The following is a 25,227-nucleotide window of genomic DNA, read 5'->3' on the forward strand; positions in this document are numbered from 1 at the left end:
GGGCACGCGCCGGAGGCTAGAGGTGAGGGTGAGGAGGGAGGCGGGACGCAGGCTGAGTACAGAGACAGCGCGCAGGATGGGGCAGGCTCTGCCATCTGGGCCGTGAGCCGTGTGGTGACCAGGCGGTCGGAAGAGAGATCCCCAACGGAGACACGGAGGGAAGGAGGTGGAAAAGGGGGTCAGACCCAGCCACGCCATGGGTACCTGCGGTGGATGACTCTCTGCCTTGGCAAGGACCTGAGCAAAGCTGCAAACGGGCGAAGAACAGGACACCTTCCACACAAGGCGAAGGCAGGAGAGCCAGAGAACATGAGTCGGGTGAAGGAAGGCAGTGAGGGGACGGCCTGGCTTCGGAATCGGGGGACTCCCGAGTCACTAGAGTAACTAACACAGAGAATGCACCTCCTGGAAGGTCTGACACACATGACTCCGCGGTGCAGCGGGCGGTGTGGAACCCGTGGCCTGGACACCTGCCGCTGGCCCACCATGAGAGAGCCTTCTCCGGGCCTCGGGCAGACAAGGTGGGCGCCCGAGAGCAGAGTTCCGAAGTTAGGAAATACATTCTGTGGCCAGCAATCTGCATTTTTTTCTTCTTTTTAAAAAATATTGAATAGACTATATTATGCCCTGCACATTGCCCGTGGAAAAAAAACAGTGGTTTGTGAAACATTTGCTTTGGCCACAGACGTGTACAGAGGGATAGGACGTATACGTGATCAACGGGTGACCTGTATGTGTGACCGTGGGGTCACCTACCAGATGGCTGAAAAGCACAGGGCAAGACAGTCTGCAAGTTTCTTCAAGTTCTAAGACTTTCGTGGTAGCCTTTGAATTCTACCCCGCTTTACAGAGGCGTGAATCCGTCTAGATATGAATTCTGCTGTAAAATTAAATAAATGGTAGGCACAATTCAGATCTATCATCAGATGTGCCAAAATGGAATCGAACTGTTGATCCAGAGACAAAACCCTGAGACTAAGTATGACAAGAGTCTCCAGGAAATGATGACACCGTGCCTACTCTGTAGCACAGCCACACCTGGACATCCAGGCCAAAGGGCCAGCCTCCTTCCTGTCTGACAGGCTTTCGTTCTCAGGTAGTTACGTACACACAGGAACAATGGTCTACAGAAATTCTCACATCTTGGAACTCAAAGTAGGATTTTGACAGTTCATTTTTTTTTTAAGATTTTATTTATTTATTTGACAGAGAGATCACAAGTAGGCAGAGAGGCAGGCAGAGAGAGAGGAAGAGTAGGAAGCAGGCTCCCTGCTGAGCAGAGAGCCCGATGCGGGACTCGATCCCAGGACCCTGAGATCATGACCTGAGCCAAAGGCAGCGGCTTAACCCACTGAGCCACCCAGGCACCCCTTGACAGTTCATTTTTAAAAGATTTAATGCCAATCCTTATTCTTAACACCTTTCTGAACAGTACACTGCAGCAATGTATTGATCGTGTAGGACACAGAGTTTTGAAACCCTTTACTAGAACAGGTGGCCTTCGACGGCCTGTGGCTCCTGACTCAGTAGATCTGTACACGATACATCCTCATCGGCCCAAATAACTTTCGAGAAAGCATCCTCCCAATGAACTCCTTCAGGATTCCAAGAAAACACAGACAACAATATATATTAAATCCCAAACGCCGTCCCGGGGGACAAGGCATTTTCCCTGAAAATGCAAAGGGTAATTTGGGAGCACTCACATTGGCGATCCGCGTCAGCCAAGCAAACACATTTTGGGCAAAACCACGTAAGTGCCTGTTGCCAGAATCTGCCAACTGCACTTAACCTGAGGACTCCTTTAACGGGAGAGATCGGACAGCATTACAGACGTGATCTCAGGTCTTTTCCCCTTCAGTGCTCTGGGGTAGGTGGGGGAAAGTCACAATCACCCACAGGGAGCACAAACAGGTGGCGTGACTTGCGCAATTGCCAGGCGTGTTCCTAAGATGAGAAGAAAACTCCAGTTTTCTGACCCAGGAACCAGGTCGGCCATTTGGGCCTGAACATCCAAGGCCCTCCCTCCATAAACACCTTCCAGTCCTGTAAAGGCTAATTCAAGGTCAAGCGAGTCCCAGACCCCACCAGGTAAGATTCAAACTCACCCTGGCCTTGTTCCTGAGGCTCTGTGGGAGGTGCAGGGGACAGCCACCAGCTAGCTTCCTGTCCACACAGTGCTGGCTACTCTGCCCCTCCCCCCCCAGAAGACAGACTCCACACCAGGCGCCCCTCCAGCTGCCTCCGGGGCTGCCCACCCATGGCCCCTCGGAGCCCTTTACAAGGGGGGTTGGAAAGTCATGTCCTCCTGCCCCCGGATTATACACGACAGGAGCCCGAGGTCGAGTGGCTCCTGTGCCTGCCCAAGGTCACTTCAGTAGAGGCCCGTGAGGCTCTGGCCGCGGCTCACAGAAACTCAGAGCAAACCAAGTTGCTTCTGCCCGACACTTGAGCCGCCCCCACGCCTCCGCCGGCGGGGACCAGAGCCACAAAAGACCCAGGCGGTGGGCCGGTGGCACCCAGGCCTGCCTGAACAGGCAAATCCCGAGTCTGAGCTCACCAGGAACCTGCGGGCTGGTGGGATTTGGGGAGGGGGTGGGAGAAGGCCGGGAATGGAGGAGAAGAGCGAATCCACCGGGGCCCGGGGGCAGGGGGGGGGTCCCACTCTGCCGGCGCACAGCCCTGGAGAGGAAGGACACCCCTCCCGGCCGGCCGCCCCCCAGGGGACCCCTGCCCGCCTCCCCTCCCCCCGTCACGCGGCCGCAGGCCGGGCCTGGCGACCCCCCCCCCCCTTCCGCCCCGGGCTCACCGCGTGCGCAGCGCCTGCCAGGCGGCGTCGATGTCGGCATACAGGTTCTTCTCGGAGGGCTTGCCCGAGCTGACGCCGTAGCCCGAGTAGTCGTAGGAGAAGATGTTGCAGTTGATGCGCGAGCCGAGGCCGATGTAGAAGCTGCACATCTGGCCCAGGTCCACGGCGTTGCCGTGCGAGAAGAGCAGCGTGTAGCGGCTGGAGGGCGCGCAGCGCACGAACATGCAGCCGAGCCGGTTGTCCCGGGCGGTGCGCGAGAAGAAGACCTCGACGGCGTCCAGCTCGCGCTGCGAGTACTGCCAGTCGGCGCGCTCGCTCAGGTGCAGGCTGCACGCGCCGGGCCCCGCGCCCGCGCCCTCCTCGGGCTGCTGCGGCGCCGGCTGGGCCGCGGCGGCGGTGGCGGCGGTGGCGGCGGCGGCGGCGGCGGGGGCCGGGGCGCCGGGGCCGCGCTGCTCGGGCGCCAGCACCGTGTAGGTGGGCTCGGGCGGCAGGAAGGCCAGCTTGGCGGCGATGCGGCTCGGGCAGGGCGGGCAGCAGAAGAGCCAGCACAGCTCGCCCAGCGAGAAGCCGTTCATCCTGGGGCCTGGCTCGGGCATCGGGGCGGCCGGGAGCCCCGCCGCCGGAGGCCGGGCGGGCGCGGGCGAGGACGCGGGCGGGCGAGCGCGGAGGGCGGCTGCGGCCCGCCCGGCCGGCGGCAGGAGGCGGGAGGCGGGGCGCGGAGGCCGGGAGGCGGGGCCGGGGCCCGGCGGGCGCGGCGCTCGGAGGCCGGGGCGGGTCAGTGGCGGCCCCGCGGCCGGGGCGAGGCGCGGGCGGCCGGGGCCCGCGCGCGGCACACAAAGCCGGCGGCGGCGGCCATGGCTCCAGCGCGCCGCCCCCGCCCCCGCGCGCCCGCCGCCGCCACTTCCGGGTTACCGCGCGCCGGCGCCCCCCCCCCCGGGGACTCGGCGCGGGGCCGGGCACCTGGGCGGGGCTCCCCGGCGCCCCCTCCCTCCGCGGGCGCGGGCACCTGCCGGGCCAGGAGAGCGCGCGCCCGTCCCGGGGACGCACAAGGCCCCAGAGGAGCCGCGTGTCCCCGGGACGCCCCTGCTCTCAGGTCTGCACACCCGCAGCTGGGCCGACCCCACGAGGGAGCGTGGAGGGGACGCGGGCACCTGCTCGGCCCGGGGAGCCCGCACCCGTCCCGGGGACGCACAAGGCCCCAGAGGAGCCGCGTGTCCCCGGGACGCCCCTGCTCCCAGGTCTGCACACCCGCCGCTGGGCCGACCCCACGAGGGAGCGTGGAGGGGACGCGGGCACCTGCTCGGCCCGGGGAGCGCGCGCCCGTCCCCGGGACGCACAAGGCACCAGAGGAGCCGCGTGTTCCCAGGACGCCCCTGCCTCCTTCGGGGTCTGTACGGGGGCAGCTGGGCCGACCCCCAGAAGGGCCGGTGCAAGGGCCGAGCGCATCTTCCCTTATCGCCCCTCTCTCCCTTCTCCAAATCCAGGTTCGGTCGCGGATGGGGTTCTTGGGGATAGACGGAAGATCACATTAATGCGTGGAGGAGCGTGGACACACACCCAAATACTCGCTTTGGGGGTCTCCGCTTTCTGAACCGGCTCTTCCTCACGTCTCAGCACCGTCGGGGGCGGCTGCTTGAGTAACGGAACAGTCCGCTCGTGGGGTCCCCGTTACAGGAGGCCGTTTCTGCACACGGAGCAATCATGTTACCTTCCTCGGGGCGTGATTGGGCCTTTAGGGCGTCCCTGTGTCTTCAGGAGTAGACAAGGTCACTCCTCCCAATGTATGGTGCGAGGTTGTCCTCTCTGGTCCCGCGTGCTGCGCACTGTCTAGTGTCCAACACAGGGCTAGTTTCTCTAGACTTGTCTTGGGTCCAAGACTTTTAAGTAATCTCCATCATGAAAGATTTGTTATAATGACTTAAATCCACTGTTATCCTGGCATTCACCTTTAAGTGACTTTTTTTTTTCCAAGTATAACTCCCAGTGTCGGAAACCGAGCATATTCTGGTGCCCGTGTCCCCGAGATTTCTATATTTCCTTTTTGCCTCCTGATTTGGCAGCTGAACTCCCTTTCAGGAATTGACAGGAGATCCCCTTCTCAGTGAGAGACAAGGCAGCGGGCAGCATGGCCAGGCTGGGCCGCTTGTTCTAACAGACGTCCTGAGAATGTTAACTTTTGCTGTGGCTTTTGAAGGGGGAGTGTTTCTGAGCACCCTCATCTAGACAAATTTGCTCTTCAGATCCCAATAACCTCCAGGACCTGGCTTTAAGAGACCGTTTTTTCACGGAAACAATCTTGGTCATTTCGGAATGATTCAAAAACTTAGAGGAAACCTGGTTGGTAAATCTTGCAGACAAAGTATCTCTGAGTGTATTTTAAAGCGACTCACCCTTGGTGACGTTGTACCTAGAACCAGAATTTTAGCTTCACAAGATTGGGTTCCCTTCTTTAAAAAGGTTTATAACTCAGTAAGTTTCTGTGTGCTTTCCTTAGGTACGTACTTAGTTTCTTGTATTCAATTCTTGTGTATATGTATGTAATATTTTTTGTGCTCACAACACCCAAGATTTTTTGTGCAACAGTTACAAAGATGAGTAAAACAATCCCTTCTCTCAAATACCTTACAATCTAATTAGAGCCTTGAGAGAAGGTTCAGAACAGTTCTTCACATGCCTTTAAAGAAAAAAAAAAATCAACTCCTCATAAAAGCTAAGGAGAGCTGGTCTGGGGAACCCAAAGGGAGCCAAGACCCAGCCCCCTGCCCTCAAGAAGCTTCAAGAATGCATCCTCCTAAAGTAGCCAGGACCATCACCTGAATAATATTCCCAGTTGCTGAAGGTGTGGGTTTGTTATTTAATTGGCCCTTTTCACGCCCAACTTTTCCTGAACTTTTCTTCTGTTTTAATCTGCCTTTCATCGAGTCGCTCAAGATCTAACTCAGTTTATAAAAGTAAAACTGTGTCAACTGTGTAGGGGAGAATGATCATTTTTTATTGGTCATAAGCAAAGGATACTCATGCTTAAAAAGTGAATCTGCTTGTTCAAATGGACAATAAAAGAAATCTAAAATATATTGCGTGTTTTACTTTTAATTTAGGAGTGGGTGCCCTGTGAAGGCAAGGATCGTGCTTCTTGTGGTCACCACTGCTTCCCGCCTCCCATCCTATGCCTGGCAGAGAGAAAATGCTCCGTAAATATTAATTATCTCGATAAATTAAAGAATGAATGGGCGATATGATGAGTGCACCGAGAGACAAGTCGTGTGTTCTGACTTGCGTGTTACTACGGTCAGAGTACAGGCTTTGAGCAAGATAAGTGCAATCTGTAGCCAACACCCATCCCAGTGTGTTTCTAGCCTGTGCCTGTCCTCTGGCTAAGGAGCTCTGGCATCCCTCCCCACCCCCACCCCAATCTGGCTAACTCACAGAGCTGGGGTTTTGTTCTAGGTGACAATGCTCCCAGTTCAGAGACACAGTCTTCCCCCTCCCCTGCTGTGAGAATGGCCCAGTTTCCAGCCAATAATCTCTAAGTGGAGAACTTTGTGGGGGAAGGACTGAACAGAGCCAGACTCATCTGGAATGCTTGCCCCCTCGGCTTGCAGGAATTATTGGAGCCACAGCAGCCATCTTGTAACCATGAGAGCGAATTTCGTAGCTGAAGATGGTAGACAGGAGGTGAGACTCTGAAGCTTCCAGGCAATGCTGAACAGCAGCCCAGGCAGCCTTTGTCTAGACTTCTCCTTAGGTGAGAAAAAGAAACCCCTTTGTTGTTGTAGTTGGATATTTTGTTACCTATCGCCTGATGTAGTGATTAGGAATCCGCTTCAGAAACTAAAAGCAAAAAAAAAAGATATTACGTTGCTCTCACCTCCTTTCTCAGTAAGGACAAAGAGCACTGTGTTGTTCAACAGTGAGCAGTTACGCTTAGATCCCAGAGAAAAATATTAAAGTATGATGAAATGTGGGATAGAGTTTGGAGGAGATATCTACTAAACCAACACATCTGAAATGTAGAAAAAAAAAAAGCTTATAATTTGGGGGAAAAAATAACATAAATGACACTTTGAGGCTATTCCAGGGAACCTATGCTGTGTTCATTAGGGGAAGGGGCTTGCCGTTCAGTGGAGAGCTTTTGGAGGCAAAATATCTTTTCCCAGAACCCTTTTCAGCCTGAGGGCTCTTATCAAAAGTGTTGTAAATGAGGTCACTGGAATCCAGCTGGGAGAGCTCATTGAGCCACGATTGCCCAGAAAGCAAACTGCAAGAGATAAGATTGAAAGAAAGAAAACACCGTCCATCCACAGATACGTGTTTTCCTGGTTCCATCTGTTGCCTGGGTGACTGGGTCTTCAAACCTGCCTTTGGTATTGGACCCACCTTTTGCCTACTCCAGGATCCCTAACAGGGTCCCTAGAGCCCCTGAAATAGATCACACTACTGGGCCTAGCTCAACTACCCAAGACAGGAGCTGAGTCCTTGGGGTTCCACCTGTATAGTCAGCAAACATTGTGTCCTGCCCCATCAGAGAGCTCAAAACATCTATGTCAGCTGGTTGGAATTCCAGTGCTCCTAACTTCTAATCCCTTTTTAAAAATATGCAAAGATATCATAGATGACATTAAACATGTAGTCTTTTTTTTTTTTAAGATTTTATTTATTTATTTGTCAGAGAGAGTGAGCACAGGCAGACAAAGTGGCAGGCAGAGGCAGAGGGAGAAGCAGGCTCCCCGCTGAGCAAGGAGCCCGATGTGGGACTCGACCCCAGGACACTGGGATCATGACCTGAGCCGAAGGTAGCTGCGTAACCAACTGAGCCACCCAGGCGTCCCAACAAGTAGTCTTTTTTAAAGTAGAAAGTGGGACTGGCCTCTTATATGCAGAGCTTGCAAATCTAATTTAAAAGTGATAATATCATGGCATTAATCTTAAGGGTGCTTTGTTTGTTTGTTTGTTTTTCAGAATTGTGGATAGCTACACATTAAAACAGTGTACATGAATGATTAATCTGTGATGTTATTCCAGGGACTTGATAACAACAAATACTGAATATATACTTTAAAAAATAGTAATACCAAAAAAGACAAGTAATACCCGCATAAGACCACACAGAGAGAGAACAAAATGACTTAGCTGTTTATAAGTATTTACTGTATGATTAAGGGATATACTAATTCAATCATTGGTTAAATATTTGAAAAAAAAAAAGATAAAATTCAATTCTGATGGATCAAAAACCTCAAGGATTTTTAAGATTTTATTTATTTATTTGACAGAGATCACAAGTAGGCAGAGAGACAGACAGAGAGAGACAGAGAAGCAGGCTCCCCGCCGAGCAGAGAGCCTGATGCAGGGCTCGATCCCAGGACCCTGGGATCATGACCTGAGCCAAAGGCAGAGGCTTAACCCACTGAACCACCCAGGCACCCCCTCAAGGATGTTTTTAATGACACCAAAGGACAAGTGGAAAATAGCAATGAAAATGTATGTATTTTGAGCCTAATATCAAAGGCAGAAACCACAAAAGAAAAAAAAAAGATCAGTGACTTGACTCCGTAAGTTTTCATCTTCTAAATACAGAAACATCTACAGATGATGTGTTGTGGAAGACATGCTGTGAAAAAGTCCTCTGGGGAAGAGGAGAGGAGGGGAGATACAGGTGAAGGGAAGCTGATGAGTGTGATTTGATAATTAAGGCATTTCAGCGATGAGTTGATGGGCACGTAAGGCTGTGATGTATTATTCTGTACTTTAGACAAAAGTTTGAGATTCTCCACACTAAAAAATATACACCCTCTAATTTCCAGAATTCTGAAGAACGAGGCAAAAATATTTGCTCTAAGTTCATTTAAAATAAAAGACCCTGGAGTGCCCAGGTGGGTTAGTCAGTTAAGCATCCGACTCTTGATCTCAGCTCAGGTCATGATCTCAAGGTCTAGAGTTCAAGCTCCAAGCTGGGGGAGCCCTGCACTAGGCATGGAGGCTGTTTAAAAAAAAAAAAAAAAATTAACTTAAAAAAACTTAAAAAAACAAAAACCCAACAAGGAAAAGGGGCAAGATGCATGGACAAGAATTTTATTACAGTGATTAGGGGCACCTGGGTGGCTCAGTGGGTTAAGCCTCTGCCTTTGGCTCAGGTCATGATCTCAGGGTCCTGGGATCGAGCCCAACAACAGGCTCTCTGCTCGGCGAGGAGCCTGCTTCCCTCCCTCCCTCTACCTGCCTCTTTGACTACTTGTGATCTCTCTCTGTGTCAAATAAATAAATAAAATCTTTTTTTTTTTTTTAATTTATTTGACAGAGAGAAATCACAAGTAGATGGAGAGGCAGGCAGAGAGAGAGAGGGAAGCAGGCTCCCTGCCGAGCAGAGAGCCCGATGCGGGACTCGATCCCAAGACCCTGAGATCATGACCTGAGCTGAAGGCAGCAGCTTAACCCACTGAGCCACCCAGGCGCCCCAAATAAATAAAATCTTAAAAAAAAAGAATTTTATTATAGTGATCATAGGTACTATATAAAGGATTGATCTCCTTAGTTTTTTAAATTTTATTTTATTTATTTATTTGAGAACACATGCATGGGGGAGGGGCAGAGAGAGAATGAGAAAGGAGAGAGAGGGAGAAGCAGACTCTCGCTGAGCAGAGAGCCCGATATGGGGCTCAATCCCAGGACCCGGGGATCATGACCAGAGCCGAAGGCAGACACTTAACCGACTGAGCCACTCAGGCGCCCCCAGATTTCTTAGTTTTTAAATAGCATATTTTAAATACATACGTTAACCTTCTTCAGTTGATCCAAACAAAATTTTGAAGATGTCAACGACCCCTAGAACCCTGTGGGACGTGATGTAGAAAAGCGAGCACTCTGATCTACAGCCTTCTGGCTGGCGTGTTCATGGACAGGCTTTCTAGAAGGAAACTTGACAGTACGTACCGGAGGACTTGAAAGCATACCACATCTATAGTCAAGAAATTCTGCTTGGAATGTAGCCTAAGGAAATAACTTGTTTTGAACACAGATTTTTAAATAGTAGGATGTTTATGACAGCCTGGTTTATAATAGCAAAGAAAAAAAAAATGGACAGCATCAAAGCTTGAAGTAAGTGATAGCACGTTCGGACGAAGGGCCAACGTCTGGCAGTAGAACAGAAATTGAGGGACCGCGTTTAGTATCGTAGGAAAACATCTGTAATGAGCTGGACAAACACGGAGCACAAAATAGGTACAACCCCATGTAAATATACTTTAGAAGTTTAAGCTTGGGGCGGAGGGTGGGTGGAATCTGTCCCTGGCCAGTGAGATTACAGAGGTTTTTTTTTTTTTTAATTTGGTCAGTTGTTCATTTCTGGTGTGTACATTCTGTAAGTTCTAGGCATGTCCTATTTTTATAATTAGGTGGGGAATAATAAAGGCCATGTTAAGCCTAACAGGAGAAAGCAAGAGGAAAGAAAGTGCTCTAGAGTCATGAAGATGTTCTCGTTATTCCAAGATCCTTCAGAAGTTAAATCCCAAAGGTTGAGTGAACGTTCCAGTCACATGGGAATAAGACGCTGCTAGGACGGCTGAGGTCAGCGGAGCTTGGCTAAGACCTACTATGCACCAGGACTGTGTGGTTCCTGCTGCAAATGCAAAGAGAGACGAGATCTCAGAGGACCTGTTTTTCTTCTCTCTTGCTTCGGAGTCTGCATTATCTGATCGTAGGACCTTTCTCGGGGCTGGTACGTGTGCCCAGCCCAGGAATGTGCTTCCTGTCTGCGGTGTTTCTCTGCACTGGCTTCCTCCCTCCCTCTCCACCCTCCTCTGACTTCCTTTCCCGGATGATGACTCTGTGACTGCAGCCGCAACTTGGAGGAAGAGCCGGGACTCCCAGCGCTGCATTGGCCCATGTCTCCTGGTCTCTTCCTGCTGCTCCACGGAACTGCTCACGAACGCTGTCCTCCGCGGGACCTTGTCTGCACCTGGCACTCTGTCCTGGCTGGAGGGTGAACTTCCTTCCCCGCCTGCAAGTGCCTCCTCTTCTGCCCCCTTTCCTTCCGTCCCGCTGAACCTCTTCCACATTCTCTGGTTGCCCACCCTCCCTCCATCAGACCGCCCAGGATGGCCTAAGGGACGGTAGCTCGTGTCTCTCACACTCTTGTTGGCACCTTCTCACGCATCCTCCACCACCGTTGTCCCTCTGCCGTGTCCACTTTGCTGGGTCCCTTCCCTGGTTAGACCAAATGTTCCACAAAACATGATCGAGCACCCGCTCAACGCAGCAAAGAGCTGGGGTATCCAGATCTTGTCCTTTAAAAACTGCTTTCCGTGGTTGAGTGTAGTCGAGTGGGAGATAGCTTGGTTCAGTGCAGTAGCCCAGGGTAGAGCGTGGAACGGACCGGGTTAGAGTCCAGACGTTACCACCTTGGGCAGATTACTTCTCTGACCTGTAGTTACCCCATCCGTAGAAGGAAGTGACCGTACCTCTTAGGAACGAAGTGCCTTGTAAACTGATAAAAGCTCAAAGGTCAGGAAGGCAAACACTTGTGCAGGCTTGAACTCCAGCCCCTCAGTAACAGCTCACTCTGCACCCTCCCCCCACCCCAGTCCTGGGCTTCATGACTGGTAAGTCTTGTGACTTCGCGTCCTTTGTGTGGATGTATTGAAACTACGCCTTCCGTCAAAATGACCCTGGTTTTCCGTCCCCAGAGTGGGGAACCCAGATGCCGAGCCTCTCTCGGACGGCCATAATCCTCATGTTCTTGATCTGATCCACGGGCTCCGGCTTCCCAGCACGGAGACGCATTCTGCCCCTCCTCTCCCTCGAATTCAGGTTCTCCTGCATTTGCTCCGAGGAGCAGAACACAGTAGACGTGAACCTGCCAGACTTCCCACGCTGGGTTCCAAGAAGCCTCCCAGCTTCTGCCGGACCCTCATGATCTGTTTCCTTTGGGGAAAGCCGGCTGCCATGCTGGAAGGAAATGCACGTTATCCTCAGGGAGAGAGACATCAGAGCATCCCCAGCCCCTGCAACCGCGCAGGCCAGGTGGCGGACACGGTCAATGGGAGAGAAGGTGGCAGTCCCCGCTGTCCGCGGACTCTGCCTTGGGAAGGTCCGCACTAGGGAACCACCCAGCTAAGCCGCCAGTCCGTGAGAACGAGGCGAGATGAGAAATCATCTTGGCCCCCAAGCTTTGGAGCAATTTGATGTTCACTAGACTAGATAACAGGGGGCAGAATATTTTTCATCAGGACACAGAAAATCGTCCTTATTAGAACCCGTTGGGAGAAGTTTGCTTTGAAGCTGGATGCCAAAAAGACTTGAGGGACGAGTCGTCCCCTGTCATCCGCTCACTTCCAACCACACTGTCTCACGGTTCAGATTCCAGCCTTTCATGTTGGCTGGACCAGAAAGCCCAGAGCCATCGGCTGCCCTTTTTGAAGGTGACATGCAGGTGACATTTTGCAAGTATGGTTTCTTCTGTATTCTGTTCTTTGGCCTCTCTGTTTTCTTTTTTCCCTTTATTTTTAAACCCCTGCTTTTATGCTAACTTAAAATTTCCATACCCCTGTAAGCTTTCTAAAATCATTTCTGTAAAAAGGTAGGGAGTGATCCACTTAAATAAATAGAGTATTTTCCAGGAACTGCACGGAACTTCCAAAGAGGTCACAAAGTTGAATGAGGCTAAGATTCTTACAGAAATGTCTCTTGCGGATGTTATATAACCCTCATGATAACCATGACAGGAGAAATGTAGAAAGTGCTCCAAGAATACAGAATAATTTGCTCCCGTGTGGGGCTGGCGGTAGACAGCTGCGCTGAGCTGGGCTCGGAAGGAACGAGAGGTCATTCTAAGCAGAGTTCAGTACAAAGAATAGGTATTTTCTCCTCCTAAGACACATCCCCCTACTACTGCCACTCACCCATCCCCTCCAGGATTATTCTAGAAACTTCTCACACTATCAGCTTTCATCTCTACCATACCCTGGAGTCTTTCCTTCAGCCGACAAAGATTTCCAAGCTTCCCCACCTTGTAAACAAACAAACCAACCAACCCTCACCTTCCTGGCACCCTCCTGTCCCTCAGGCTTCTGTGCCTGTGTCCCTTCACCGCCAGGCTTTTGGAAAGAGCGGTCCACACGCACGACCTCCACTTCGTCCATAGCCCGGTGGTTCTCAGACCTGACGACCCATTAAAACTCTGAGTATTTCTTTGAACTTCCAGAGCCCAGGGCACCCCCCCCCCAGAGCGATAATCACAATCTCTGGGGGTAGGACCCAGGAGTTCGTGGGTGAAACTCCCCCAGGAAATTCCAGTTTCGGTAGGGAGTCCCTGGCAGCCACTTTCCTCCAAGGCCACCGGTCACGTGACTCTCCCCTGTCTAAATCCCATGCCACCGTCTTACTCCTGACCCTGCCTTGTTCCCGAAGCGTTGGAAGTAATTGGCCACCAGCCAAGTACGAAGTCCGAGCGTTCAAAGCCTTCCCCGCCGTGGCCTCTCACCAAACCCGAGCGTGGTGCTGCTCAGATACACGGGTTTGGTGGGACAGAAGAGAAAGCGCTGGGGCGGGACTCGGAGTCCAGAGGCGATGCCCGTTCTGTAACCTGGAACGCGCCCCGGGAAGGTGGGCCCGGCCTCCGACCACAGGGCGGCATCCCGGGAGGCTGGCAGAACGCGTCTGTTCACTCAGCACCCATGCTGTTCCCGGTCCGTGCAGGCGTGGGGGAAGCGCTGGTGCAGGCAAACAGGACAGGCTGGGGGCGTCCGGGGCGTGCTCACGCTCCACCCCGGGGAAGGGCTCCGCAGACAGAGTCCCTCCGGAGCCAGAGACAGGGTCCAGAGCGTGTAGGGACAGGCTGTGTCAATGGCAGGCAGGACGCCGGCCAGATTCCGGGGGAGAGAATCCCCACCCGTGGAGCCCCACCCCTGTGCCAGGCAGTAAATGGGACATTGTCTGCTCGGCGTCCCCAGGAAGCAGACTGCGTCTCTGAGCCAGAGATAAGCCTGTAGGAGGTGGACCGGGCAGTGCTCCTGGCACCGGCCCGTGAAAGGGAGGGAGACGGGAATGGGCAGATGGTGGGTGAGGTGGGCGCCAGGAAGGCCGCTCTGCCTGCGCGGGGATCTCCGACGACCGGGGGTTTGAACGACTTCTCAGTAGTCACACGGCAGGTGTGTCTCAGAGAAGAAATCCGACTCTGGTTCGGATTCGCCCCCTTGCTCACGCCTTCTCCGTCCTGGACACGGAGGGATCTCACCTCCAAGGATGTGAAAACTGGCTTTGGGGGACAAAACAACTTCAGGCATCCCGGTGGTTTGCGGCTCTCCAAAGGGGCCCACAGTATGACAAATGTGTCCTTGTGCTATTAAAATTTCCTGGGTGCCATAATTAGGGGAAAAAATGTCTAAAAAGAATTGGGGAGGGGGACAATAATGGCCCAAAGGTTGGGAAGCAGCTCTGGGGGCGCGCGGGTGGGGTTCAGAGGTATAACAGAAAACGAGATCATCTATATTGGGATGGCGTTGTGGAAGAATCAGAGAATGGCCGGGCCAGACGGTGGGCAGCCGTCTGGGACTTTCCATCAGAGAAGTAGCCTGTGTTTTAGAAGTGTTCCGGGAGCCGCAGCGGGAAGGGGTCAGACAGGGACGAGGAAGGCCATCGCCACGGACCGACAGACAGGAGGTGACGAGAGTCAGAGCCCGCCGTTGACCTAACCTTAAGTCCGTGATGATTATATCTGGAGATTCTTAACTAATTAATTCTTCAAAGGTTCTCTTTCCGAGTCAGGTCACGTTCGGAGGTTCTGAGTGATCATGAATTCCGGTGGAACTCTGCTCCGCTCACACCCGGGGGTCGGATGTGGTTTGGAACCACCGATGGTGAGTGGTAGAGAGACGCAGCCCTCTATTTTGTGTTCCGGGGAAGGGGGCTTCTTTTCTGAGGCGGAGGAGACTTGGTCTTTCTGCAGGCAGGGAGGTAGGACACGGGAAACACGGAAGATACCGGAGGGGAGGCTGACAGAGCGAGAGGAGGGGCAGGACAGGAGAGAGTCAAAAGCACGAAGAGAGGACCAGCATTGACCACAGGTGGCCCGCAAGGTGGGTTGTAAGTGAGAGCAGGAAGGTGAAGACTTGAAGGGGGCGAGTGGGGAAGCTGGAGGGTTCTCCGGCGGGTTCTCGAGCCGCACGCGTGGTTCTCCGCCTAGAGGACAAACAGGGAGGGGACAAGGCTGGAAGAGCTGACATGGATTGCTGAGGCCCGGAGCGTCGCCCTGGAGTGTGACGGTGTGTGACCGCGGGCTGAGCAGCCGTGAGGACCCGGCTGAGGCTCCAAGAAAGCCAGTCATCGAGACAGAACCTGGCTGAGTCATGACGTTGACCGAACCAGCCTGCCGAGCTTGATCAAACCCCGAGCTTCACGAGGAAATCTCGGGACAGGTTCTTCATCTTTGAAATTACTCATCTAATTTTAAAAAGCAAAACCTAGGCATCACGTCCACCAGAAGGGGGAAAATCAAAAACAAAAACGGGCGCACAATTTAACATTAGGTGGGTTCCGTAGTCAGCGCCGAAAACCTTTCTAACAAATCTAACCCCGCATTCAAGTAATTGCCAGATCGGCAAACCGGGGGATGTAACGGACGCGTTGCAATGAAAGAAGGAAATCTCGGGGGGCGCCTGGGTGGCTCAGTGGGTTAAAACCTCTGCCTTCGGCTCAGGTCATGATCCCAGGGTCCTGGGATCGAGCCCTACATCGGGCTCGTTGCTCTGCAGGGAGCCTGCTTCCTCCTCTATCACTCTCTGCCTGCCTCTCTGCCTACTTGTGATCTCTGTCTGTCAAATAAATAAATAAAATCTTTAAAAAAAAAAAAAAAGAAGAAGGAAATCTCGGGAGACTTGAGACGGGCGGTTGTGCTCTCCAGTTGGATAGGGAAGGGCAGGGGGTGTCCCTTCCCTCCAGATCCTGCCATAGATTCGGGGGACAGCTGGGCAGAGAACATCTTGTATCCACACGCCTTGCTGTGCCCGTTGAACTGCACATGACTCCAAGAGCTGCTGGGACCCCACCAGTACCTCCGTGGGGCTGCTGCCGGTCAGAGTGGTCACCGTATCCATTCATGAACACAGTTCTGTCCGAGTCTCTGCAGCCAGGGTCCATGCTCAGTCTGTGGGGGGGATCAGCAGGGGGAGGATGGTGGGATCCTACTTTCTTGTTTCAGTTGCAGACAACCCTCCCTTCCCTGCCCCGAGCTCCAGTGTCCAGTCGGGAGATGTGGGAGACGCAGGACCGACTAGAGAGCTCTTAGACCCAGGAGACGAAGGACCAAAGACACCAGAGCTAACTCAGCCTAAAGGAGAGGGGAAGCCTTGTGACTCCTCTTGGCTTGATGTGCTGGTGGGAGCCAAGACTAGGTTCCAGATGTTCCAGTGCTCTGGTTGGGCAAGTCCAGACCTCAGAACTTTGAGCTGAAGAAAGCATGTTTCTGCCATGAGGCTAGAGTCTTAGTGTCCCATTACCCCACACAACCTTGCCCAGCAGACCTTTGCCTTAATCCAAGTGCTGAACCTCCACAAAGCTGCCCAGGTGACCTGGGAATGCAACTCACAGGTGCTGTCCTTCGAGCACTGGCCCATGCTCTGTTTCTCCATCTGGAAGAGCCAGAGAACAGGAACATCTGGTATCCCAAGTATGTTGAAAGATTTAGATGTAGGCAACCCACATGCAGTATGATTAAAGAGCGCTGCGAGAATGTCAAATGCTATAAATACGGATAATATAATGATAACCGAGAAGCAGCGTGGTTAATTGAAGCCAGTCCCCAGAGCTCTCCTGTAATTATGGGATGCTTGTGTCAGATCTGCCCCGAAGCCTGGCAGAGACCTCGTATGCAAACAGGCAGGTCACATCATTTGCATCTCGCAAATATCTGAGCTACAGTGTAAGCCCAGGGGACAGTGAGAGGCATTCCTACGAGTTCTGACAAGTCAAGAGGATTTCTTGACCTGAGCGCTGTTTGTTTATCTGTCTTTATAGCGTGTGACCTCAGGCACAGACCAGCAGTTCTGAGACGGGGCACTCCTCGAACCCACCTGAGTGGGAGCGCCCAGGAAAAGGTGCCCTTCAGCATGGATCAATGCAAAAGAAATAGGAAACCCCAGGGATGAGGGAAATACACTTTTAAGGTCGACAATTCCTAAATCCGTCATTAGGACTTCAGTGTTTACAATAACATTACCTTCTGCAGATGTGTTCCTAGACCTCTGCTTCTGCATTCAGATCTTGATGGGTTCCCATGTCCCCCAAGAAGGCGATGACGTTCTCAATTTGGCAGACTGGAACCGAACCCGTGTAGATCTATTTATTTAAAAAAGGAAATGTTGTTGAGGAGTGAGTCTGGATCCCAGGCCTCTTCTACTCAACCGATCTGCATCTGAGCTCAGGGTCCTTTCTGACCCCCACTCCACAAAGCCAGAACCTCCTCCCATGTTCCCACTCGCTGTCCAGAAGCCAGAGCCTGAAGCTTTGGTTGGATCTCAGACGTCTTCCTTTCCTTCCCCTATTTCCGGTTTATGTGGGTTTTGCCTGCGCTGGTTTCTGTCATTGACTCCACCTCCACCTTAATCCACATCGTGATCCTCTCTTGCCTAGATTTCTGTCTTCGTTTCCAGGCTCTGGAAACTCCATTCTTACTGCCCATTAAATTTGACCACGACGCTCCTGCTTCAGTTATAGAATATAAAATCCTACCATTGTGTCCTTGGATACCAGAAAAGGTCTAAATTCCTTTATATGGCCTTTGAGCCCCTTCTAATCTCCCCAGCTGCACCACTGATCACTCCCTAGCTCACAAGAACCTCCTCTCAACCCTTCCTACACTCTCCCCGCGAGACCGTCGGCTCCGTGAGGGCAGGAATCGTGTCTGTCTCAAACACCGTCCCATCCCCAGGACCTGGTGCGTCGCCCTCAATCCACAGCGTGCTCTATATGCCTGGAGCCCAATTTCACTTTCCCTTCTAAGTGATCATAAAAAAAAAAAAAAGTTTGCCCTTTTCAATGCCTGTACTCCTGCCTTGAGTTCTTGAGTTCTTGGAGTTCACACCAAGTCACCTGATCTTTGCGACCCTCTATCGCGACCTCAAATCACAGTGCTGCTGGAGAAGTGTGCGTTGCTGTGTCGGCAGCCTGGGCCGAACCCATCCTTGACGGCCCTCGTACAAATCCCTTTCCTGGGCACACGGGGAGGCTCCTGCTGTGTAAGTCCCACCTGCACCCCACAGCAACTGGCTTCCCAGGTCTGTCTGGGCATCCGTCTCCCTCTTCTTCTAAATCCAGTCTGAAGCCCTGCTGATGAGGTCACACTGCCTCCAGGACACCAGCATCCGTCCCAACACTCCCAATGGGTGTTCCTTCCTTCGTCGAGGGGCAGGGGGCTGTTTCAAAGAATGCTGCTGTTGGGCTCGGTTGCCGTGTTATTTAGAGACCCCGACAGTCAGAATTTCTTCTTTATGGCTACCAAGTTACTCTGGCTCTAATTTCAAGTATTCCTCCCCTTTAAGACTGTCAGTCGCGGAACGGGGAGCTTCACACGTTCCCCTACCTGATCCTCACCTTGACCCCCAAACTAAGGGCAGAGACCCCTGAAGGGACGGGTCCCTCCCTTCACTGCACCTGGCCTTGGAGCCTGATTCTTACTTGTTTACAGAAGAGCCCGATCACAGGGGACTTAGAAATTCTGCTTTGTTTTTAAACATCTAATGACATGAGGTTTATTTTGTTATTTAATATAATCTCTATTAAAGGAATCACTAATCTATCATGCTTGAAGACAGACATTATTTGGAATATAACGTGAAAAATCCCCTGCTATTTGTTATGGCAAATAAGGAGAAAAGACAGATTTTTAAACATCAGATCAGTGCCCTCTAGTTCCATCCACGTCATTGCAAATGGCCAGATTTCATTTTTGATGGCTGCATAGTATTCCATTGTGTGTATATATGTGTGTGTATACCCCATCTTCTTTATCCATTCACCGTCCGTGGACATCTGGAGAGTATTATGCTAAGCAAAATAAGTCAATCAGAAAAACACAACTATCATATGATCTCACTGATATGTGGAATTTAAGAAATAAAACAGAGGATCATAGGGGAAGAGAAGAAAAAATAAAATTAAGACACAACCAGAGACGGAGACAAACCATAAGAGACTCTTCACTCCAGGAAACTACACCGAGGGTTGCTGAAGGGGAGCGTGTGAAGGGATGGGGTAGTTGGGCGTCGGGGCATTAACGGGCATTAACGAGCACGTGAGGTAACACGCCTTGGGTCTTATATAAGACTAATGAATCACAGGCCTGTACCTCTGAAAACAATAACACATTCTATGTCAATTTTTTTAAAAAGGAAGAAAAAAAAAGTCAAGGTACAGTTTGTTTTAAAAAAATGATCAACATGGGGCACCGGGGTGGCTCAGTGGGTTAAGCCTCTGCCTTCAGCTCAGGTCATGATCTCAGGGTCCTGGGATCGAGCCCTGCATCGGGCTCCCTGCTCAGCAGGGAGCTTGCTTCCCCGTCTTCTCTCTGTCTGTCTGCCTCTCTGCCTACTTGTGATCTCTCTGTCTGTCAAATAAATAAAATCTTTAAAAAAAACAAAAAACCAAAAAAACCAATCAACAAACTCTGAGAAGGTAGAGCAGAAAATCTGGTCAGATTTGCTTTGGACGCCGCAGCCTTCGGCAAGGAAGGGACGGTGAGGGGAAGCGGGTGTGACGGATGGGGACGGGTTTCCAGGTGGTTTGGTCTGTCTCCCCGCTCTTACCTGCCCGTCCTCAGTCTTGGATTAATGCGAGCCCCGCCCCCTGTGTTCTTCATCGGGGACGGCCACGCGGTGCGATGAAAAACTGGACCACGTTCTGCAACATCAAGTCTGCCCTCGGCACCACCCACGGTCTTCCCACTCCTTGTTCATGTCCGTTCCCGCACCTGACGGTTGCGTGCGACTCCGGAGCCGCAGATGCGGGGAGACGGAGACGAGTCGACCCATGCTCAGAGGCTTCCAGACTCAATCCCGGCCTCCCGAGGGTTCTTGCTTGAAAGAGTGCTCGATACGGAGCCCGAGGCACAGCAGAGCTGGTGTCTGAGGTCGGGAAGTGCTTCAGGAGACCGTAAGGAGTAGAGCTCGGGCTGGCTGGCTGGAGCAGCGTTCAAGGGTCGGTCAGGGAAGGACCCTGCAAGAGCTCTCCACAAACGGAGTGGGTTGTGTCAGGAGACGGTTCCCTCTCACTGGAGCCGATGGTATCAGTCTTATCTTCAACAGGTGGCTGGACTAGAGCTCAGGAGCCCTCGTAATCAGGAGAGCACATTCTGTACTGCAACCTTCCCCGGTAGTAAGAGATTCACTCGAGGGACGCCGGCGGGGCTCAGTCGGTTGGGCCTCTGCCCTCTGCTCAGGTCATGATCCCGGGGACCTGGGATCGAGTACCGCATCGGGTTCTTTGCTCAGAAGGGAGGCTGCATGCCCCTTTCCCACTCCCCCTGCTTGTGTTCCCTCTCTCGCTGTGTCTCTGTCAAATAGATTTAAAGAGAGAGAGAGTCACTCGGCACGTACAAGGGATACGCTCCTCGTAACTGAGAGTGGGGGTAGGCGGATACAAACGTGAAACGGTCACTGCCGTGGGATGTTGGAAATGCCACACTTGGAGGGTCGGTGAGACAGCCGGCGGGAGGCTGCGCACAGCTCGAGAAGTCAGAGGAGGTTTTCTATCCAAGAGATGCGTTTGCAGCTCAGTCTTGTCGAATTTGGCTGGCGTGCTTGTAAAGAAGAGGGGGCATGTGCAGAAGGGCAGAAGCTAACATAGGCGCGCGTGTGCGAACGTCCAATGGTGCAAATGGCGAGAGGCTCTAAAGGCTGTAAGACCAGACTGTAAGTGGCCGTGATGCCTCACGGTGGCTGGTCAACGTCAGAGCCCAGAGAGCACAGTCAGTGCGTTGGCGTCGTGGGCGGCGGGAGGGGTGGCGTGAGCTAGTGTGGGCTCCGGAGCGGGAGAGGCTGGGAGGATTCTGTATCGGGGCGTGGAGCAGGGGTATGGCGGACGAGGAGGAGTCGGTAATATTTCAGAGGTTGAATCCACAAAGCTGAGAGATGAGTCGGGGGTGGGGACGCCGGATGGGTTGAAAACGACTCAGATATTTCTGGCTGGAGCGGCTCGGTGGAGGAGGAACCGCCCGGCAGGACGGGGACGTGGTGGAGGTCGAGTCTGAGCACATCGAGGTACAGGTGCCCAAGGGACATCCTCAGAAGTGTGGGCCCAGAGCCCAGGGGAGAGCAGCGGGTAGCAAACCGTCGGACGTCAGCGTGGAGTGGGGGTGGGGCTCTGCCCGGGCTCCGTTCCTCCCTCTTCTGTGCAGACAGAACCCCTTTCCGTCTGGCAATGGCGCTAACCTTCCTGCTCCGGAGTCTCAGCACGAGGTTCTCACCAGAGCCAAGTACGCACGTCACCACGCGTCCTGCACACAGGGCTTGACCCGAGGTTGGTCCAAGACACAGGAACATGATTCCTTCGTGAAATGTAAAGAAAATTTCCAACGTATGTGAAGGTAGGGGCACAGACATCAGACAGCCTCGGGCCAGGAATCCGCGGCTTCCGCAAGGACCCACTCATGGCCAGTCGAGTTCCTGGCACCTGTGTCCTCTCTTCCCACGTTATTTTGTCTCGAGTCCCAGACACCTGGGGGCTCGCTCTCTGGTACAGGAAAGTGTGGGATGTGCGTAGAAGACGGGGCTTTCTGCGGTCGTGTTGCTGTCGTGTTTGAAGCCAGTCTGACAGAAGAGAGGGTGAAACTGGCCTAAAGACGCGCTTGAGAGAAAGAGCTCTGGCACTCTTGGCGTCTGTGGTTCCCAAGTTCCAGAGGCCTCCTCACTGTCTGGAGGTCCGGCACATGGACTCCCCGAGTCCAAAATCGCTCTTCCTGCCTTCACCAGGTCAAGTGGGGTTTCTGTTCCTGCAACCCAGCTTCCCGGCTAACACACATCCGTGTTCCCCGACCGATGGCAGCCGTGCCGGCGAGTATGTCCTGTAAAAACACCCCCCTCCACCCGCGAGCGTCCAAATCCCCCAGTGCCTCCTTGATGACAGCTTCCGTCACCCCGGGATTACAGGGTCATGACTCACCTTCTCTGTTGTCCCACAGCCGTGCGGGTGTGCCTGCTGGCGCCCTGCCCCAGACCGGGAGCCCCCAAACAGGAGCTCGTTCAAAGCTCTTCTCCCCCCCTTCACCCCTCAACATCACCCTCAGGGTTGGGTCTCACAATCTGCAGGCTGAGGGGCGCCCGGGTGGCTCAGTGGTTAAGTGTCTGCCTTTGGCTCAGGTTGTGAGCTCAGGCTCAGGGTCCTGGGTTCGAGCCCGCATCGGGCTCCCTGCTCAGTGGGGAGCCTGCTTCTCCCTCTCCCACTCCCCCTGCTTGTGTTCCCTCTCTCTGTGTCTTTCTCTGTCGATTAAATAAATAAATAAAATCATTTAAAAACAAACAAACAAACAAACAAACCTGCTGGCTGAATGAAAAAGCAAGGTTTAATTTTGTTAAGCAAAGGTTCAACGCCACCTCGAGCCGGAGAGACATTTCGGGCAGTTTCTCTAGGGTTCTTTCAAACCGTTGCATAGAGAGAGTCCATGACAATAGTTCAGAAATTAAGCCCTAATCAAATCAAGACAGCAACATTAGTCACATGATATTAATTTAATGAAAACCCAAACGCCACCAAGTCCTGCCCGACTCAGTAATCCCCACCGGGGAAATGTCCCGGACCATGTTTTCTTCCAACAAAGCAGAACGGCAGGTTTTCTATCAGATGCTTCTGGGCCGGGAGCTCGAGCCATGCCTGTGCTGGGGCTCCGCGTCCACAGGCCTGGCCCCCGGCTGAGGCGAGGCCCTGCTGACGCTCACGCTGCAGGCTCGTGGGCCACGTGCTGAGCGCCCAGACCACAGCTTTCCCACCCCCAGATGTTGTGGCTTGACGGCCCAGGGGTGTGGCTGGGCTTTGGAAATTCTAAAAACACCCTCGGGGATGTGAGTGTGCCGACAAGTTTGGGAGTCTCGGTACTCTCTTCAAGACAGAAGCAGAGTCCCAACAGCCGGCCGCGGGTCCCACATCTGCCACTTTGTGATGGCGGGTCATCGTGGACAAGACAGCTCACCTGTCTGAGCCGCGTGGAGGTGACCAGACACCTGTCCTCTCTCTCTCTCTTGCTCCCTCCCGCACTCTCAAGGGATAATTTAGAAAAACCTCTCAAGTTTACGGTGGGAGGGAGGCATTCCTGGGGCCACGAGCGCTTCCGCTCACCGCCCGCCCCCCGCAGCTGTCGGCCCTCAAGATGTCACGGGTGCCTCGTGTCGATGGTATTTCCAGTATTTTGGATTAAACTAAATATATTATTAAAATTCATTTTGCCCGTTTCTTTTTCTCCTGTTGCAGTGTGGCCGCTGGAGAACGTACGTAATGTGAGTGGCTCGTGTCGCATTTGTGCTGGAGAGCGCTGGCCTGGCCCCCGGGAAGGAAGCGACGGTAGGAGACACAGCAGAGGGATTCCGAACGCCGCGGGCAGGCCGGTAAATGCGTAAAAAGAATGTCTGCGGCGAATGGGCTACTCCTCTGCCCTGGCAGTTGGTGACCAGAAGTCGATTTAGTTTCAAGGTGCCCGTCGGGGAGGAGGTTCTCGGAGGAGGTGGAACTCAAACCGTACATTGTGTCCTCGAAGGGGAAAAGAGATGGATGCGCACGGAATCCGACGTGGTGCCGGAGAGCACCACCACTGCGCGGGGAGCGTGGCGGACAGGATCTGGGACCTCTGCCCCCATCCCTCCTTACCCCTGGGCCTCCTGGGCCTTTCCATGGTCCTACAAGACAACCTGACTTCCAGCGGCCCGGGCTTCCCGGCCAGAGCCCACAGCAAAAAGAACTCTGCCCCGGGGTTCAGGACTATGAAACAAGCAGCCCCACCACTAGGGCTACAGGACCCTGCACACTCCATGGCGCCGGTGGATTTCACGGCAGTCAAGGAGTCCATCTGAGGTCAGAGGGTCCAGCCCTGCTCAGGGGCTCTGAACAGGCCACGTCACCCGCAGCAGAGAACTAGTCTCCATTTGAAAAGCAGATCCGGGCCCGCTCCTGGGTCCTAGGGGAGAGTGTGGGTTGGATGTGAGTCACTGAAGGGCCAAGTCTGCTCTTAACCATCTGGGTGCTGGGAACCCCCTGAGCCATTGGGTGGACGGGGCACAAGAGCCTGCGCCACGGGGATAGTGGGGCTGAGGAAGGTCTAAATGGGGCGGAGGTGCCCGTAAGTTCACACACGGGACCAGAGTCCGGTCAGCCGCCTCTGCCACACGGAGGCAACAGCTCACACCGTGGCCTCCTGGGGAGGGCTCCTGACAACGGCTGGTGGGGGAAGGAGGACCCGGGGTCAGGATCGCGAACCGGTCAGCTCAGTGTGTTGGTTCCTGCCCCAGAGGGGCTGCGGCCGGGACAGGGACACCAGGTGGTCCGGAGAGCAGGAGGAAAGGAACAGATGAGGCCCCTGGAGGAGCCCAACTTCTGAACGCACACCTGTCGGGTCCTCCCCTGACGCGAAGGGAGAAGTAGCTTAAGATAGTAAGATTGTCATCTTGGAGAAAAGAAAAGCAAACCTCCTCAAGAAAAAATGGGCTTGGGACGCCTGCATGGCTCAGTCGCTAAGTGTCTGTCTTCAGCTCAGGTTGTGATCCCAGGGTCCTGGGACGGAGCCCCGCATCGGGCTCTCTGCTCGGTGGGAGCCTGCTTCTCCCTCTCCCACTCCCCCTGCTTGTGTTGCCTCTCTCGCTGTCTCTCTGCCAAATACATAAATAAATTTTTTTAAAACGGAAAAGAAAGGAGAGAAGAAAGAAAAAATGGGCTTGTCGAGCGGTGCTGGTTCACCGCGGCTTGTGGGGCTGACTTCTAAGCTGAACGCGTCGCCCAGAGTCTTGTGCACCTTTGTGTAGCCACACTCAGGGCGTCGGAAGCAGGTGCAAGGAACGCCGTGGGGGTGGGTCCGGCCCGGACTGGAGTCTGGCCGGCCAGCTATGACAGAGGGACAAAGGGCGAAGGGAAGTGACAGTAAGGAACGGATTGCAATGGTGGCAAGCAAAGTTGCAGGCAAGGGTCGAGACCTGCAGATAAAAGAGGGAGGGAATTGTAGGATGGACGTCAAAGGGTTACTGAAGTGGAGTCCAGAGACGGTAGGTCAGAAGGAGAGCAAGGTGCTTGAAACGAGGTTTCCAGCAAAGGAAAATTTACTGGGTGTGCTAGGTCTGGCCCCCGATGATGCCACGGGGCTGCGCTGGGGCGGGCGGAAGGAGGAGAAGGAATGGAGAGGCCAGCGCCGGGCAGTTAGAGACCGAGGTCGGCAGGAGGAGGGCAGGGGCGTGGGT

The 25,227-nt window shown here is 53.5% G+C and overlaps 1 protein-coding gene across 1 annotated transcript in view; it reads right to left on the bottom strand.

Annotated features, from left to right (window-relative positions):
• ABHD17C (abhydrolase domain containing 17C, depalmitoylase) overlaps positions 1–3,548 on the bottom strand; it is a 43,203-nt gene extending 39,655 nt beyond the window's left edge. The window contains 3 exon segments of the mRNA XM_082736736.1: positions 2,810–3,191; positions 3,194–3,255; positions 3,257–3,548. Coding sequence (XP_082592862.1) covers positions 2,810–3,191; positions 3,194–3,255; positions 3,257–3,405 — 593 coding nt within the window. The 5' untranslated portion in view covers positions 3,406–3,548.
• Between the last annotated feature and the right edge of the window lie 21,679 nt (positions 3,549–25,227).

The sequence above is a fragment of the Mustela nivalis genome, assembly GCF_964662115.1.
Source record: "Mustela nivalis genome assembly, chromosome: 6".
NCBI lineage: Eukaryota > Metazoa > Chordata > Mammalia > Carnivora > Mustelidae > Mustela > Mustela nivalis.